The 19,351-nt window shown below is 46.2% G+C and overlaps 1 protein-coding gene across 1 annotated transcript in view; it reads left to right on the top strand.

The window, feature by feature from the left end:
* Positions 1–803: 803 nt before the first annotated feature.
* The window catches only part of ATP8B1 (ATPase phospholipid transporting 8B1), a gene marked incomplete at both ends in the record, with an annotated part of 61,531 nt that continues 42,983 nt past the window's right edge, over positions 804–19,351 (top strand). Inside the window, one exon of the mRNA XM_079718192.1 lies at positions 804–984. Coding sequence (XP_079574318.1) covers positions 804–984 — 181 coding nt within the window. The remainder of the gene's footprint in view (positions 985–19,351) is intronic.

Raw genomic sequence — 19,351 nt, 5'->3', positions numbered from 1 at the left:
TGTCCTCACAAAGCCTGGGGTATTAGTGTAAATATTTTCCTAATATAAATATAACTGAGGTTGTACCTGGCACTTATAAAGTGTCACTTTGTACGGTGGTGTATACACAAACACAGCTTTTAAATATAGGGAGTGGGTGGTGGCAGTTAGGCAGTAGGCTAGTAGGATGTGCTTTCAAGAAGTCATTAGTAAAGTTTGAGGACCTAAGCTTGTATTTAAATGCATCACAGAGTAAAAGCTCAGAATATTAGCGTTAGCAGAAACCAGATATCTTAGGACAGTGGTTTTCAAACTTTGCCAGCAATCCACAATTTCCAAAAGAAATTCATTTCCATTAAGACCCACAATGCAAATAAATGTATATATGTGTCTGTTTTGTAAAACTCTTCCCCAAACAGTACTAACTCTTTTTATGCGTGCTGTACTCTGATATTTTAAAATCTGTTTCACTTTATTTTAATGTTGGTTGTGAACCAATTAAATTAATTTTGCTGGGTAGAGACCCACGATTTGAAACACAACCTTAAAGCCTGTCTATCCTTAAAAAAAAAGTTGGCAGCTACATGACAGTTGTAAATTCTCACCCCAGCATTTAATCAATAATGAATGGTTTTGTTGTTAATTTGCATGACAATTTGAACTTTGGGATCATTATTCAGGCATATTTCCATGTTAGTAAGTCAGGTTCTGTTAAAAGCATTGTAACCGAATGCAGGCAGAATTCAACCAAAAACTGGGTATGAGTCATGTTTCACTCTGGTTTCCCTTTCTTTTAAACCAGGTAGTTCCAATTTGCCAGCAGAATGAATACAGAAAGAGACTCAGAAACGACATTTGAGGAGGATTCTCAGCCTAATGACGAAGTGGTCCCTTACAGTGATGATGAAACAGAAGATGAACTTGAAGACCAGGAGCCTGCGGTGGAACCAGAGCAGAATCGAGTTAACAGAGAAACAGAGGAAAACCGGGAGCCATTCAAAAAAGGTAACACGCTGGGACCTGGAAATGGGGTACTTGTCCGTCCTCACAAGGGCAGTGGCAACAGGTGCAAAGGACAGATGGTCCAGGAGGCACCTTCCTTCTCTTAGCTTCAGATGAAACTTGAAGCGCTTGGAAAAGAGTACACATTGTCCTCGGTGTGGTAGGGCCGGTGGACCATAGCTGACAAGTTCTGCAGAGAAAATAGAAGTTCTTGCTTTGTGCCTATAAATTTAGAAGGAAGCTGAGTGTGGAAGAATTTGCTTGTTACCACACCCAAGAACCTTGGAGTCACCATACCTTTGGTTCAGTCAGTTGTGAATATAAAAGGGTTTTGACTCTCCAGTTTAAAAAAAAAAAAAAAATTATGGGTCTCTGCTCGGCACAAGTAGCCTGTGATGCAGCAAACTGTGCTCCCTGCCTAGGATCAGGGCAGCTTCAAGTCAGGGTCTAGATCATGGATTGGCAAACGTTTTCTGTCAGGGGCCAGGTAGTAAGTATTTCAGGCTTTATGAGTCATACAGTCTCTGTCAAAACTACTCAGCATTACTGATGTTTCTTGAAAATGGCCATAGACAGTCTGTCATTTAGGGTAACAGAATGTAGCTGACTTTTATGATTTTGCTTTTTCCCTTGTGGCTTTTCTATTTCATTTCCTGCTGGTTCTCCCACCCCGGCAAACACGTGTTCTTTTTTTCCTTTACTCCATGAGGAAGCTGATCCTTTTCTCTTTAGACCCCAGATCTGCTTCAGATTTCAGGTTGAAAATGTTTTCCTCCACGGTCCCTTGCATTCCAGCTAAATAACTTCAGTTTCCCATTCACAGAAATCTCCAGGAAATTGTTCTCTTTCTGACTCTCCACGTGCACCTCTCCCCAGCCTCAATCAGAATAACCTCTGGTTTTATCTGGTTTCCCCAGAGCCTCTGTCATTGCCGATCTGCCCTTTCAGGCCTGCCAGAAGCCTGCTTTCCATATGTCACTCCCTGCCTGTCTCTCCCTCCAGGATTCTGCTGCCTGTTAAGCTGGTTTTTTGTGTTTTTTTTTTGCCCCAACAGGTTTTACCTGTAGAAAAAGTGACAAAGCATGAAATCCCACTTATGTAATGATTCCTCCTGCTCTCTGGTCAGATGGTGCCTGTCTTCTGCTCTTCTGTGTGGGGACGTGCATGTGCCACAAGGCCCCCTGCCACCGCAGGCTCCAAAACCTGGGAAGGCCATTGTCTCAAGTCTATTGTTTTTCCATCCTCAGCTTTCCATATCAAACATTTAGAATGATCAGATCTTACTGGATTTCTGGCTGTAATTTTCAGCTATTGAGTATAAGTGCTTTCTGCCTTGAAGCAAAAGGCACTAAAATCACGATAATCGAGCTACGGTGCAATGGAATCACTGCCAATCTGAACAGGAATGTGGCGTCTGTCATAACACGTCCAGACTGGATATTGTTCGGGCTGAAGTAGCCTGACGAGTCAGCACGGGGAGTTCTAGCTGATCGCCCAAATAGTACATAATGTGTTTCTTATTCCTTCTCCCGCTGTGCTTGTAAGTTTCATATCTCTACCATATGTGGGTATCTGATGAGCTGGCACTGCAGTTCTCTAGGGGTGAACTTTGCTGTTGGTGCTCGGTGCCATGTTATCAGATGTGTGGTCCGGGACAAGGCCAAGGGATGGGGTTGGGTGCCTTCGGAAATGTCAGAGGGGCACGTAGCGGGCGGAAACCCTCACCTCTGTTTTTTTCCAACTCTGCCTTCACATGCTGCTGCCCCGGGCTCTTTCGGATCGTTCAGTTCACAGGTCATAGTTCTTGTAGATTTCTACCCCCAGAGCACAGGCGTTGAGGGAGCTCGAACTTGATCTTGGCTCTTCAGGGTCTTTTCCAGTGGTGGTTTATATTTCTAGGGGAATTTGGTGGTTTTCAAAAATCCTTGTCAAGTGACTTTGCCTATGACTTTAAAAAACATCATTATTATTAATTTCTTTTTGGCCTTGCTATGCAGCTTGTGGAATCTTAGTTCCCCGGCCAGGGATTGAACCCAGGCCCCACCAGTGAAAGTGCCACGTCCTAACCCCTGGATTGCCCGGGAATTCCAAAAACATATTATTTGTTCTAACACCTCTGTGTGCCTTTTCCGAACACCGAGAGGGCATTTATTAAGTGCTAGACCTCTTTACTTCCGTTCCCTCGTCCGCCCTGTGTCCCCCACCCCGTCCTCCCTTCTTTCTCTGCACCCCTCTTCCCCTCTTTTAATTTTTCTCCCATAGTCTAACTTGGGCATTTTCCCAGTGAAGGTCAGTGTCACTCTGACTTTCCTTTTTAACTATAATCTGTCTGTCTTGACATTTTACGTGAAGGACAATTTTCTTCAAAGAATTCACTTCTTGGGCTTCCCTGGTGGCGCAGTGGTTGAGAACCCGCCTGCCGATGCAGGGGACACGGGTTCGTGTCCCGGTCCGGGAGGATCCCACATGCCGCGGAGCGGCTGGGCCTGTGAGCCATGGCCGCTGAGCCTGTGCGTCTGGAGCCTGTGCTCCGCAACGGGAGAGGCCACAACAGTGAGAGGCCCGCGTACTGCAAAAAAAAAAAAAAAAAAAAAGAATTCACTTCTTTAGAACACTGGAGCGTGAGTCACTCTGCGAAGTACCATCCAGTTGAGTGACACCAGGGACCCAGGCCTATAACAGCAGAGCAATGTCTAAAAATGTGTGAACCATGTTCATTTTTTTAACCATATCTTTTTGTGTGTGTGTGGGGGGGCTGCATTGGGTCTTCGTTTCGGTGCACGGGCTTCTCACTGTGGTGGCTTCTCTTGTTGCGGAGCACGGGCTCTAGGCGCCCGGGCTTCAGTCGTTGCGGCGCACGGGCTTAGTTGTTCCGCGGCATGTGGTATCTTCCCAGACCAGGACTGGAACCCGCGTCCTCTACATTGGCAAGCCGATTCTTAACCACTGCACCACCAGGGAAGTCCTTTAACCATATCGTAGTGCAGAAAATTGGTTTTCTTTTTTTTTTTTTTAAAGATGCTTTAGCCCCACTGAGCTTTAGTAAGCGAGTGTTTTGAGAGACCATTGCAAGTGCTTTTCAGTGGAAGGACGTTTCTTGTGTGCTGTGAGCATCGAGAACGGGTGTAAGCCTGCTGTTAGAATGTGCCGTGGAGGAAGAAAGAAGCCCACAGATTTTACTAAAGTACCTTTACCCTTGGTTTCCTTTGAGCAACTGGTGACAAAAGCGAGCGGGAGTGTTTCCATCTGATGGAATGAACATTCTCGTTCCCTGAACACACAAGAACGGTACATCCCAGAATGTGTTCTGAGAAACACTGGTTCTGCCAGATATTCCCAGACACAAAAGATTCTGTGGTCCCTGAGACCAGAAACTCAGAAGTCTTTATCCTTTTCTTGGAGTTGAAGGTTGTCCACTAGCAGAAAATGATGCAAGGAAGTTTAGACTTTAAAGAAGGCAGTTTAATTTTATTTAGCCACAGGTTCCTAAAATTCCTTGACTCTAGAATTCCTTGACTCTAGGTGCCTTTCTGGTTTGTTTGTGTAGCTTACCCCTCCACCATGCTGGTGTCCCCAGGTCAACTCCCTGGGTAATTCTGTGCCAGTCAGGAACCAGCTTAGAGATGAAGTCCTTGGGAATCAGTACGTGCTCTGCATGAGTGCACCTCAGCTCGCTCTTGGGAGCCTGCGGATGCAATGAGAAAGCTGTGTCCTACCTTGTTGGCAGCGTTGCTTTGTCAGTTAACTCTCCCCTCTTTCCGCGTTGGCTGGCTTACAAATACACTCACCGCTTCCCTGTCCTACAGCAAACTCTTACCTGAGTCCTGCTTTCTGCCTCTGGCTGCTGTCCTGTCTCCTGTTCTCATGACCAAGCTTCTGAAAACCCATTTCTCTGTCTTTTTTTTTTTTTTTTTTTTTGTGGTACGCGGGCCTCTCACTGCTGTGGCCTCTCCCGTTGTGGAGCACAGGCTCCGGACGCACAAGCTCAGTGGCCATGGCTCACGGGCCCAGCCGCTCCGCGGCATGTGGGATCTTCCCGGACTGGGGCACGAACCCGTGTCCCCTGCATCGGCAGGCCGACTCTCAACCACTGCGCCACCAGGGAAGCCCGTGAAAACCCATTTCTCTACCATCACATCCACCCGTTCCCCCAGTCCTTCCCCTCCGCGGGCTGCCCCACCTCCCTGTGGGAAACATTTTCTTAAAGATCACCAAGAACCCCAGTGCCAAGTCCAGTGAGCTTTTTTGTCAACCATTCTCTTCCTACCTCTGTTTGCTCTGAAGCGCTTGACCTTTTTGAAAGTCTCTCCTTCAGTAAACGCTGGCCTCCCTGGCAGGTGATGACACCTTCTTGTCTCAGTACTCCTCCTGTTTCTCCTTCCTTCTGGCTTCCTTCCACCCTTAAAATGTTCCCATTCTGGGTCATCCTTTGTTCTCTGTCTACAGGCCTGCCTTTGGCAAGCGAATCCCCTTTAATCCACTTCATGTACCGCATCTCTGTACATGACCCTGAGAGGCAGTGTTGCACGGTGGTGGAGAGGGAGGATGCTGGGCACGGGCTGTGTGGATTTCAGCCTTGGCTTCACCACTTTCTAGCTGTGTAACCTTGAGGAAAGGACTTCCTCTCTCTCTACCTCAGTGTCCCCATCTGTAAAATGGACATGATATGAGTGCCTACTTCATTGGGTGGTTGTGAGGATTAAGTCAGAAAACAAATGTAAAGGAATGAGAACAGTTTCAGGCATGCAGTAAATACTCAATAAATATTAGCTGTTATCAGCCCCACCCATCATCTCCTCTCTCATCTTTCCATCATCAGGTCTTCTTCTTGACCCTTCCACTTCCTTTTGGGATATTCAGATTCCCCTGGACCACCCCCCAGGCTGAAGCTGCTGAGTCACTCATTTTAATGGATCCTTCCATCCCCACATCTAAGCACAGTGGATGGGTGGATGGATGGAGAGGAAAGATGGATGGGCTGAAGAACAGTTAATTTCCCAGCAATGAGTTTACCCACACATTTAAGGAAACTTCTGGTGATGTAGTGTCATCCCTGCCTCTGCCATCTTACAAACCTTTCCTGTTAGTACAAGCTTCTCCAGCCTTCTTTTTTTTTTTTTTTGCAAATCTGTGGACAGTTATGCTGACCCCACCCTCAGGCTTTCCTAGGCTCCAGTGGGTTCTCAGATAAAACCTTAGACTGGGTCTCCGATAGTTCAGCCCACCTGCTGGGGGGCAAGGCATAAGAGTCTTCAGACAGAGAAGACAGAGAGCTGTAGGTACGGAAAAGTCCGCCCATGCACACACAAAGCGACAGGAACAAGGCTAAAGGTTGCAAAAAAAGTCTCGCTCATGCCCTGACTTGGTCTTTTAATGGACTGACCTGTGGTTCCGCTCCAGGAGCTGTGACAAAAGAGTCTGCCCTGGGTGGGGGTCAGGGAGGGCTTGCCTGTGGAAAGGCATGCCCGCGCTGTCAAGTGACAGATGAAGAAGAGTTAATGAGGGGCGTGGAGAGGAAGGAGCCTCCCGAATAGGGGACCACATCCAGAGGCTCTGTGGCAGGAGGGAGGGTGGCATGCCTGTGGCACGTGGAGGATCTGGACTTCAGCCTGGGGGAATGAAGATGTTCTGGGGAGAGGATTAGTCATCTCCCTCCCCTCCATTTCAGCACCCATCACATTGTAACTTAGAAACGACTGGTTTCTATTTTAGGCTGATTGTACATTACCCATCTTCCAGCTAAATCTGTAAGTGCTCCAAGGACCCAAGGTCCAATCTGTCTTATTCTGAGCTGGTGTCAGGGCAGCAGGCGTGGGGGGCATTTGTCGTAGAGGCTTGGTGGGTGTTTGTGACTGACAGCATCGGAGGCTTCAACAGAGGTATGAATAGGGGACCAGGTGAGCGAGCGCTTCAGAGGCCTTCCCTGCTCAAGGAAGGCTTCCTGGAGGTGAGGACACCTGCGCTGAGTCCTGAGTAAGTGTGAGAGGCAAATTGGTCCCCGTGGTCTCAGGGGCAGGGCCTACCAGGCCGACGCAGCGTGAAGGAAAGCTCCAAGGGGCTGAGAGTTCAGGGAACTTCGAGTCATTCTTGGAGCTCAGTGATGGGGTGGGACAGTGGCTGTGCTGAAGAGTTTGGCGCCTTTCCTGAGGACCTGAGGGAGCCATGCCTGCCAGCAGTTTAGGCTGAAAGGAACACAGCTGAGAGTGCAGCATCGGTCTCCTCCCACCACAGCTGCTCCGTAGCTATGTTTCCTCCTCTCAGTCCCATCTCCAGGGTGGCAAAAGACGGCACTGCACTGGGATCTGATTCCATCTCCTTTCCTTGGTGGCTCAGGCCCGTGTGATTGGGCCCCATCTTGCTCTCCCGACCGAGCTGGCTGGCTGCCTGCCTGCAGCTTGCAGGCTTGTCCACACGTTCCATTCACCCTGTTCTACGCTCAGTCCCTGGTTCCAGCAAGTCTTTCCCTCCTCCACGACTTCCCATCCACTCTTCCAAATGACCAGAGCAGCCCCCTTCTCTGTGGCCGTCTCCTTCTCACCCTTCAGGGCTTGATATAGGCATCACTTCCTTAAAGAAGCCTTCTCTGACCCCCAGCCCCAGCCTGGAGCAGACCCCTGTTGTCTGGTCTCAGAGCCCCTTGCACTTTCCTTCATACCCCTGCGGGCATTAACGATTATGTCCTTGGATGACTGTGTGAAGTAGGGATGAAGCTTCCCCAGTAGACGGTTGGCTTCATGAGAATTGAGGCCATACTGGGCTTCCCTGGTGGCGCAGTGGTTGAGAGTCCACCTGCGATGCAGGGGACACGGGTTCGTGCCCCGGTCCGGGAAGATCCCACATGCCGCGGAGCGGCTGGGCCTGTGAGCCATGGCCGCTGAGCCTGCGCATCCGGAGCCTGTGCTCCGCAACGGGAGAGGCCACAGCAGTGAGAGGCCCACATACCTCAAAAAAAAAAAAAAAAAAAAAGAATTGAGGCCATATCTGTTCCATCAGAGCACATAATAGATGCTCAATAAATATACACTGGGTACATACATTTGTTTAGAAATCCTACATTGGCAACAGTGGGGAGAAGGGAGTAGATAATAATCCAAGTGAGGATCAAAACCAAGATGGCCAGGATGCAGAGAAGGGGACAGATCATGACATATGTTAGGGATTTGACATTCACAAATCCCATTGGATGGGAGGGTCAAGGGAAAAGGATGCCTGAGGAATAATTTCTGGCTTAGCTGCCCACCCCCCACCACGCCCAGTGGATATTCCAGTTATCTATTGCTACATAAAACACAATCTCAACTTCTGGCCTAAAATGACCGTTTCACGATGTTCACAGATTCTGTGAGTCAAGAATTCAGATAGGACACAGCAGAGACGACTAGTTTCTGCTCTAGGATATCTGGGCCCTCAGCTATGGAGATGAACAGCTGAGGTGACTGGGGCCTGGAATTACTGGAAGCTTCTTTACTCCTATGTCTGGCATCTGAACTGGTAACTCAAAGGCTCAACTGGGTCTTCCAGTGGGAGCACCTCCACGTGGCTGGGCTTCTCCCAGCATAACACTGGGCTGCCATGGGAGCATTCTAGAGGGACCATCTGGAGAACCAATGTCCCAAGACATCAGAGTAGAAGCTGGTCACAGAATTCATGCAGCATCCCTTGTGCTACCTGCTCTTGGTTACAGAAGAGTCACTGAGGCCAGCCTTGATTCAAGGGGAAGGAAATTAGACACCTCTTCTTGATGGAGGAGTAACAAGGTCACGTTGCAGGATTGGAGATACTGTTGCAGCTGCCTTTAGAAGGTGCCTTCTGCCTCAGTGAATAACAGAGCTGTTTGTGGGGATAAGTAGTGGTGGGGGGAGCCCCTTGTAGGTCGAGAGGCTTGTTGTTTTGAACCTGACCAGTTTTGGATATTGGTTGGAATTCCAGTAGTGTTGCTGGGTAGCTGGTAGCTTAGAAATATAGGATAAAGTAAGAAATGACCAAGAATGGTGCAGTGTTGTCCCTGGGAACTGTTAGAATTTAAAATCCTTAAGCATGCAGTAACAGTACTGAACTTTAGTTTCCAGACTGTGTATTCTTAGGGAGAGGTGAGTTCAGTTTTAGGAGAGGAGCCCCTCCAGTGAGCATCTGCCCCCACCCCCACCATAAGCACACAGGCACCCCCCCCCACCCCGACCCCGGGCTCCTGGAGTACCCATTTGCCCCGTTTGCATACCGTCTGTGCTTGTGAAGTTAGCAAAGACATGCGACTAATGTCCAGGAGAACTGAATAATTCTGATTCTACAACTTTGGAATTAGAGATGATTCAGACAGAGGCTTTAGTGTCATTTATCTTTTTTGTTTTTTGTTGAAAGCCAAATAATACTGTGAGCAAGATCGTGCAGGCGATGCTAAACCCCTTGCAGGACCGCTTCTAGGCACCTCTGAAGCACATGCCTGCGAGCAGCTGGCAGGCTAGGCATGCACATCTCTCTCTCCATGGGAGGCCATCCCCAAAGAGGTGTCTTCTTGACGGAGTTGGGTGGCTCTCTGTGCTTGAAAATATAAAACTGCATTTGTTTAAAAAATCTTTTCCAACTCAGAATTTCATTGATCAAAATTCGGTTCAGGGGCGAAATGATCATTGGTCGACAGTACTTAAGGTGGAATGTTTAATCGTTAAGGCTTAAAGATATCACCACAAGAGCATCAGAACACGGAGAGGAAGTTCTCTCTTAGAGCATAAATTCGGACCAGATGTGGCATCAACAAAACAAGGGCAGCTAGATCCCTGATGAAAGTGATATCTTCAGATAAAAATACAGAATTAAGGGTGTTGATCTTTAGAGCATCCATGAATTTTTATCTGGAATCAAAAAACAGATTAAGCTAGTCCATTAAAATATGGAAATCCTAGGAAATCCAGGAAACATGCTGAGGAGCTATGTTTTCCACTTAATTTGATGCATTTTGAATTTTTGACCCACACCCCATGTGGAGATTCTACTTTGGCTACTTATTTTCTTTCTCTAATCAGCCATAAATTTCCTTCCACTACAGCAGCCTTAAGAACACCACAGGAACTGGTGGTTTGTAAACTAAAGGCTGTGTGGGGTGTTCCTAGCTGAGTGATTTGTAATGACGGAGGGGGTGGTGAGACTGCGTTGTCTCACTTTATAGAACTTGCTTTTGAGCAGTGTCATTTATGACTGAACCTCAAGTGAGAAGCTCTTGCTCATGGACACCCAACTCAGCTATTGCTTTCCTGATGCCACTTTGGAACCTGAGTCTCTAAAGTAGGTGTTTAATGATAGAAGTCAACTTAGGAGGACACTAACTAGGGTTGTTTTTAATATATATATAAATTTATTTATTATTTTTGGCTGCATTGGGTCTTCGTTGCTACACATGGGCTTTCTCTAGTTGTGGCGAGCGGGGGCTACTCTTCGTTGCAGTGCACTGGCTTCTCACTGCGGTGGCTTCTCTTGTTGTGGAGCACGGGCTCTAGGCACACGGGCTTCAGTAGTTGTGGCACGTGGGCTCAGTAGTTGTGGCTCGCGGGCTCTAGAGCGCAGGCTCAGTAGCTGTGGCACACGGGCTTAGTTGCTCCGCGGCATGTGGGATCTTCCTGGACCAGGGATTGTACCCGCGTCCCCTGCACTGGCAGGCGGATTCTTAACCACTGTGCCACCAGGGAAGTCCCTAACTCTAGGGGATTTTAATCCTGCTGATGCATTAGAATCACGAGGGGAGCTTTGAAAGCTCCATAGGTGCCTGGACCCAGCCCCTGGAGGCGCTGATAGAGTAGGTCTGGAGTGAGGCAAGGGGAGAATTCCACCAGGTTCAACCTCACATCACAGAATAGTCCATCTCATCCACTAGTACACCTGCTCTTCAAGCAAGGTCTACCAGTTGGCCTCACGAGGGTTCTGATTAAATGTAGAACCTTGGGCTCTTCCCAGATCAGCCAATCAGAATCTATTAACAAAGACCCCAGGTGATTAGTAGGCACATTCAAGTTTGGAAAGCACCATGAGAATAAAGATTCTCAATGAGGAGAGGGGCATTTATTTTAAAATCTAAAGTCCTGCCTTGCTCGTACCCTGCAGTGTATTGCTTCAGTGACAAGGTGTGCTGTAAGGAGGGTTTGTCACCCTCAGATGGATGTGACGGAGGCAGGAGAAAGGCTGGGAAATGCTGCTCTTGAACAGTGGATAGCAACCTCGCCTGCAGATGAGGGTCACCTGAGACCTTTGCTGGGTTCACCCCAGTCTAATGCAAAAATCCCTGGGGGTGGAGCCCTGAGCGTCTGGATAAAAGCCCGGATTCCAGCAGAATCAAGAGCAACTCATCCCATGTCAAGGTGCACAGGAATTCATTGGGGATCTTGTTAAAATGCCCTTCTGGTGCCAGGTCTGGAGCGTGGCCTGAAATTGTGCATTTCTAACTGGATGTCAGGTGATACACCTGGTCCACACCTTGAGTAGCAAGTGTGAACAAGAGTGAAGTTGTGTGTTTTTTCTTTTTCTTCCACAAGCAAACAGCAGCATTTGGCCTTTTGCTTTGCCTTCAATCTATCAGTGTTTGAGTTTCTTTTTTTCTTTTACTTGGTGGTGGGAATGGGGAGCAACAGAGCTGAATGCTACAAACACCACATAATCAAGCAGATAAACTCGATAAAATCTTGACTCTAGCCTCTTCCCTGCCCATACTTAGTGCCTTTCCCATTTTCTGAAAAGCTTTTCAAACTGTCACCACTCTCCGGAGGGTGCTTCGTAAGTCAAGAAACTCAAAGCTGTTCAAACCCTCGCTTCTCCTTCTCCGCCCCGCGCCTTGGAGCCATCCTGCCTGCTCTACGCTCCCCCACCATCAGCCATCCCCTCTCTGCCTGTTGCCCTCTCTCCTGGCCCCTTCAGTCTCCCCCTCCTAAAAAACACCTCCTGATGAGCCCACCTCTCCTTTAGTTTCTCATCCAGAAGAAACGTATTTCAATCAGGTCACCAGTGTGGTTTTGTGATCACCAGATCATTGGGCATCGATGCCCTTTCTTACCGGGCAGCTCGCTACTTGCCCCTCCTGCCTGCGCCCTCTCACTGCTGTTACCCCCCATTCTCCTGATTTCTCCCTGAGCCTTGAAGCCTCTTTCACGGCTTCCTCCCCCTCCCCCCAGTACTTCCATAACTCTCTGCTCTTGGCTCACTGTTCTGCGTCCATACTCCCTTCCTATGTAATCCATTCACTCTCATGATTTCAACTAACGTCTGAGTGTTGAGGACCTTCAAATCTGTATCTTTTTTAAAATTTATTTATTTATTTATTTATGGCTGTGTTGGGTCTTCGTTTCTGTGCGAGGGCTTTCTCTAGTTGTGGCAAGCGGGGGCCACTCTTCATCGCGGTGCGCGGGCCTCTCACTATCGCGGCCTCTCTTGTTGCGGAGCACAGGCTCCAGATGCGCAGGCTCAGTAGTTGTGGCTCACAGGCCTAGTTGCTCCGCGGCATGTGGGATCTTCCCGGACCAGGGCTCGAACCCGTGTCCCCTGCATTGGCAGGCAGATTCTCAACCACTGCGCCACCAGGGAAGCCCTCAAATCTGTATCTTTGACCTGCACCTCAGCCTGGAGTTCCAGCTTGGTTTCTGCAGCTCCTGGATGGACGTTTCCACCCTTGTGTCCTATGGGGGTCTTCAGTTCACCAGATCTGAAAATGCATTGTTCCCCCAACTAGATGGATACCTCTTAAGTTCTCTAGCTCATCTGTGGCACCTCTGTTCATCCAGTCACCCAAACTAGGATCCTGGGGTCACTTTTTTCTCATTTTTATTTTTAATTTTTAAAATTTATATGTATATTTTATTGACGTATATAGTTGATTTACAGTGTTTCAGACGTACAGCAAAGTGATTCAGATATATATGTATACATATTATTTTTCAGATTCTTTTCCATTATAAGTTATTACAGTACAAGTTATTGAATATGGTTCCCTGTGCTATACAGTTGGTCCTTGTTGGTTATCTATTTTATATATAGTAATGTGTATCTGCTAATCCCTAATTCCCAATGTATCCCTCCCTCACATTCCCCCTTTGATAACCACAGGTTTGTCTCTATGTCTATGAGTCTACTTCCGTCTAGTAAATAAGTTCATTTGTATCATTTTTTAGATTCCACATTTAAGTGATATCATAGGCTGTTTGTCTTTCTCCTGATTTCATTTTTATTCCCCATTCTTTCTTGCCCACATTCAGTCAGCTGTCCTTGAATCTGTCTTCTCCCCATTTCTGTCCCCTTAGCTCTGGGTCAGGCTCTCATCAACTCTCCCTTCCATGACTGAAGCTGTCTTCTGCCTTTAGACTTCTTCCCTCCAAATGTATGCTGTGCACTGCTCCTACTGTGACCCGGGCAAACCATGGTCTGGCCGTGCCACTCCCATCCTGAAGCCCCTCGTGGATGTCCCCTGCCCTCTGCTTGCCGTACCAGGCCCCCTCACTCCACTGGCTCTCAGCTCATCTCCTGTCCTTCCTGTGGGGTCCCCTGACACCCAGCTCTTCACATATGAACCCAGGCCAGCCTGTTTTCTGCCTTTGTGCTTTGGCCATTGCTGTTGTATTTATGCCCGGAATGCCCTTCACCCCTCTCCTCTCCCTGTACAGGCATGGTTTGGGGGTAGCTTTTAAGAGTCCACTCAAGAGGAACCTCTTCCAAAAAGGTACCTCTTGATGCCACCAAAGCCTGGCCGGATTCAATGCTGCTATTTAGAATTCCTGTACTGCCAAGGGCTTAGCTCTTTCCTTACATTTTCTTCCACATTATACATTGTCTTCACTCCTGTATGTGTTTAGGTATCTCTTCTGCCTACCATGGAGAGACAATGGGCTCCTCAAGGTAGGGATTGTGTCTGATGGAGAGATGGTTTCCATTGAAATGAGTTCTAGTTCTATCTTATTTTATTTTTTGCTTTTTTTAAAATGGAAGTATAGTTGATTTACAGTGTTGTGTTAATTTCTGCTGTACAGCAGTGACTCAGTTACACATACATACGTGTGTGTGTGTGTGTGTGTGTGTATTCTTTTTTGTATTCTTTTCCATTATGGTTTATCTCAGGATACCGAATATAGTTCCCTGTGCTGTACAGCAGGACCCTGTTGTTTATCCCTTCTATATGTAATAGTTTGCATCTGCTAACCCCTAGGTCTACCTTATTTTAAATGAGTGGTTCTCAAACTTGAGTGTGCGTGCGAATCACCAGGGGAGGCTTGTGAAAACACTTTGTCGGCCCCATGCCTGGAAGTTCTGATATGACAGTTCTGGGGTAGTGCCTGAGAACTGGCATTTTTAACACGTTCTCAGGTGATGCTGCTGCCACTGGTCTGGAACCCTCACTCTGTGAACCACTGCTACAAGACGTGTCATGATTACAGCTGACCTGTGTTTTCTCCATCTATATGTTCTAGAGACTATGAGTGTACATAGAGGTAGAGCCTAATCTAGGAAGACCAGAATCCAAGACACCAGGGGGAGGCACTTCGTTCACTTTCCCAGGCAGGGTTGATCTCATGATTTGTTCAATCTCACCTTCTGTTCTACCCCTTGTGGCGTGTTGATGGCTCTGGACCCAGTTTAGAATGGAAGGACCCAGCGCATATATAGCTCAGTGACCGATACGCATTCGTGACCTGAGAGACGTAGAGCCCCTCCTGGCAGCAGGGCTGGGTGTGGACAGGACACACTTTTCTCACTACCATCTGCTTCCCCCTCCAACTTGACTCCCTCCAGGTCATGTCCAACCAGAGCCCCCAGGAGAACTTGGCCTGGCTCACTGTTGGGTCACTGTTCCTCTCATTCACCTGTTCTGAGTTCTGGCCGTTGTCAGCATCCTGGGCTAGTTCCCTTCTGTCACTACTTTTTTTTTTTTTTTTGCGGTACGCAGGTCTCTCACTGCTGTGGCCTCTCCCGTTGCGGAGCACAGGCTCCGGACGCGCAGGCTCAGCGGCCATGGCTCACGGGCCCAGCCGCTCCGCGGCATGTGGGATCTTCCCAGACCGGGGCACGAACCCGTGTCCCCTGCATCGGCAGGTGGACTCCCAACCACTGCATCACCAGGGAAGCCCTGTCACTACTTTTATCCTTGCCTCTTTTTTGATCTACTTTTCCTGTATTTTGAAATACTGAAAAGTGCATAGAAAACAAATACATAGTTTAACAGATCATTATTAAGTGAGCACATGTGTAAGTACCACCCAGGTCCAGCAAGGAACATTGCTGGGGCCCCTGAAGCCCCATCCGAGTCCGTCCTACCCACCCTTTCCTGCTCCCTCCTCAGAGGTAACCTCCATCCTCATTTTTATAGTAATAACTCCCTTGATTTCCTTTATGGTTTTACCACCTACATATATATCCCTAAACACTACAGTTTAGTTTTTCATGTTTTCAAACTTTGTGTATAAATGGAATCAGACACTTGGAATGATTTGGAATGGAATACAGTATGTATTTGTATGTATGTGTGTGTGTGTGTGTGTGTGTGTGGCTTTATTCTGAGATATTTTTAATATTTACTCATTGTTGAATGTAGATGTGGTTTTTACCTGTGACTGCATAGGTTTCCATCTTTTCCTGTATTCTCTTCTCTTGATTTATTCCCACCCACCATCCCACTGCCTTTAGAATAATATTTTTTAAAAATATTAAGCATAATGGCATAATAACCATAAGAAAGTCAAGCAACTTACGTATTTGATTTATATGTAAACCTATAAAGGGAAGGAATTGAACTGCAAACATATTTTTTTCCAAAGGTAATACATGCACATAGAGCTGATGATAAAACGGTACAGAATGAAAATGAAGTCTCCCTCCCTGCCTCTTCTGTGTCTCAGCCATGCAGTTTCCTTTCCCAGAAAGAAGCTGCTGTTACCAATTTCTCGTATGTCCTTCCGGAGATATACACACACTCCTTGCGCAAAGAATACTTACAAACATGAGCCCTTATAGACCCATAAATACACATACACATAATCACATGTGTGCAAGTGTGTGTGCATGCATGCATTCCTATTGTGCATTCATCCTGTATGCCACATGGCTTAAAGCATGGTAGATACTCCCTGCTTTTATCACTTAGTGTAATTTGAAGATATTCCCTATCAGTACACATCAAGGTACCTCATTCTTTTTTGCAGACCACATAGGCTTTCACTGTGTGGATGTTTAGCCAGCTGCTCTTGGTTGGTATTTAGGTTGTTTCTAATCTTTCTGATAAACAGGGATGCATTGAATAGCCCTGAGATATGTTGTTTCTTTATCCAAGAGTATATATACACTCACTCAGCACATGTATCTGTGTTAAAGTTTGATAGATATGGCCAAATTGCTCTCCACAGAGACCACCTAAGAGGGCCTGTTTATTTTGCCATTATAGGATAAAAATGGGCACGTAACTGAAGAATTGTACTTCTTTTTTGATGAACTTGAGTATCTTTTCACGTATTTAAGAGCCATTGAATTTCCCTGTGTATGAATGGTCTATTTGTCCTTTACCCATTTCTCTGTTGGGTTGTTTGTTTTTTTCTTTTCTGACACTAAACTTTTGATTGTTTAACTCTGCTAGTTTGCTGCAGCTTGTACCAACCAATGCAACTTTTTGGTTGCAGAGTTGTCTATAAATCAAGAGTTCAGAATCAGCTGTGAGACAATGAGAGGCCAGGCGAAGCTGACTTTCTTTGCTGGATGGTGATGATCAAAGGACCTGGTGACCCTGAGAACACCCAACATCATGTAGCCACATTTACATGCATTAAATACATGTTTACCAGATGATTTTTGAGCCAGAGCTGGCTGATGGTAAATGCAACATGCATTGATGATTTTATTAGGCACAACCTTTGTTAGCTGATTTCTCTCTAGCTTTTAACCAAAGGGTCATATGGTGAAGGTGAATTTTTTGCTGGTTATTGTATTACTTCTTCTCTTTTCTTGGTCAATATTTCCATTCTAGAAAATGGGGCAAGGTTCCTACTTTTTCTATAAATTAGCCTTGTGGTCCAAGTGTCCGGTAAGGTTCTCTGTTTTAACTGGGTACCTAGTAAATGTTTGATCAAAACCACAAATTTCCAAGTGTCATTTTGCTACCTTTCCTAAAGGCATGTGCTTTAGCACAGCATTTCTCAAACCATATTAATAGGTGTTCTGTGATTGTTAAAAATGTGCCTGTGGTCACATTAATTTTGAAAAGATTGAATTAAATAAAATTAAATGTTTCTTTACTTCAGGACTTCTCAGAGCCTTTAATACACCAGTGGGTCTATTGAATATCCAAGGGAGGGATGTAGGATGCTGTGTTTTGCAAATGTATTTGACCACAGAACACGTTTCACTTACTTTATGGTCTCTGATTGAAATATTCCTCAAGCAGTTAGCGTGAAACTCAGGAAAGTATCAGGAAAAGGAACCAATTTCTTTGCCTTCTGATTTGTCTGAATTAGGCCCAACAAGGAACCTTGTTAGAAATAGGGTTATTGATTACTTGACTGCAATCAGGTTTCTGAAGTTAACTACAAATGCTTCTGTGGTTAAGCTCAGTTTATTGTAGACGAAGATACTAGTTACTTTCTCCAAGCTCCCCAATGTGTTATTCAAACTGTAAAGTTAAGAGACCAAGGTCATTTCTAGCAGACCCTTCAGTGCCCCTACTTGAGGTCAGATACTACCCTCTATCTGAGGCATCCAGTTCAGACTGGGCTGGGGAATGAGGGGGTTGTGCTGAGACAGAGGAACCACTGGCTGGAGGACTTAATTATGAAGCAAATTTAAAGAGCCACATGGGGGATGAAGAATCCAACTCATTAACAGGGCAGCTTATTCTTTCCTCTTAAGTATTTCTGAGATAGATTTTATCCCTTCTCATTGGTCTTTTCTCCCTTCTCGAGGAATCCTGTCTGTTTTTCTTCTCAACCTTCCTGAATTTTTGAACGGCAGTTCTCAGAGGTATTCTAGAACACTGGTGACCAGAGGGATGTGTTACGAGTCATCTGGGAGCCGAATTAAACCTTAAAAAATTTTCAAGTTACCATAAAATAGAATGGATTCAAGATTACCCTATAAAATATCTTTTTTTTTACCTACTTTCATTTCGATCTCCTTTTTCAGTCGAAAAGAAATGTTCTGATGGCACACATTCTAACAGCCCTTAGGAGCCGTTGTGTAGTTCCATTAAAATTTTCCCTTTTGATAATATTGCATGTAAGCTAAAAAGATGCTTAAAACATTTCCCTTTGTCATGACATAACAGTTATGATTACCCAATGAACGGCAGTCCAAATGATGCAAGAGAAATGTTCAGTAATGGTATAGTGGTTTTCAAAAAGCCATAAGGTTAATTATTTGCTTTCTTCAGTACTCCGCAACTGTTCCTTTTGCAGTATTATACGTCCTTTCTTTGAAGTAAAAGTCTAGAAAATGAATCATTAAAAAATGAAATGTTTTTTTCTAAAGCATATTTAAGTTTTTATAATTGTAGTCATAAGATTGATAATCTTATAATCCTTTACTTGTAAATGTTCTTTAATATAATCCCATCTCCAAAAAGAGTGTCTCACGAGTTGTTGATCCCCCTTTGTCAGTTTGCAGAAGGAGCTCATCAAGCCCTGGTTCATGGCAGTTCCCTGGTGGCCTAGTGGTTAGGATTTGGCACTTTCACTGTGGAGGCCTGTGTTCGACCCCTGGTCCGGCAACCATCCCATGTGCCACACAGTGTGGCCAAAACACACAAAAAAATTAAAAAAAGAGTAATGTGGGAAAAAACAACAACAACACCTGGTTCACCCACTCTCGTGTGTGTCACACAAGGGAAGTTCATCTCACGTGCATGTTCAAACACACAGTCGGTGGGGGACCTTATGCCAAAAAGGTGCTTCCTGAACTTTTCTTCCTAAGTTATAATATCCTTGTCTTGAGCTTTCATAGCGGTGACAGCTTATGCCTTCCTGTTAGGAGAAGAAGCACAGCCTGATATTAGGTAACAGTGGAAAGGTTGACTCTATACTGATAAGTGACTGCCCCCCCGCCAAAGTCTGCTCACTAACAAGGCAGTTCTCATGGTGGTTTGTAGCATAAATCACAAAAGAAAGTCCAGTCAGCAGAGCAAGGTGGATGGAGAGGTTGGCTTGGGGGTCAGACTGCCAGACTTTGAATTCTGATTCTCCCCCTGAATCCTGTCTCTGCCTCGGTTTCCTCAGCTGTAAAGCTGAGATATTAACTACTTGGCAGGATGCCTGGCGCCTACTAAGCACTGAACAAATGTTCCCTTTAGAGCCATAGATCATGGGACAGTAGAAGTCAAGAGCAGATAGGCAAAGGCAGAACAGGTGGGTGGACATTTCTTCCTGAC

The sequence above is a fragment of the Hyperoodon ampullatus genome, assembly GCF_949752795.1.
Source record: "Hyperoodon ampullatus genome assembly, chromosome: 13".
Lineage (NCBI taxonomy): Eukaryota > Metazoa > Chordata > Mammalia > Artiodactyla > Ziphiidae > Hyperoodon > Hyperoodon ampullatus.
This window is presented reverse-complemented; position numbering and strand designations above follow the sequence as displayed.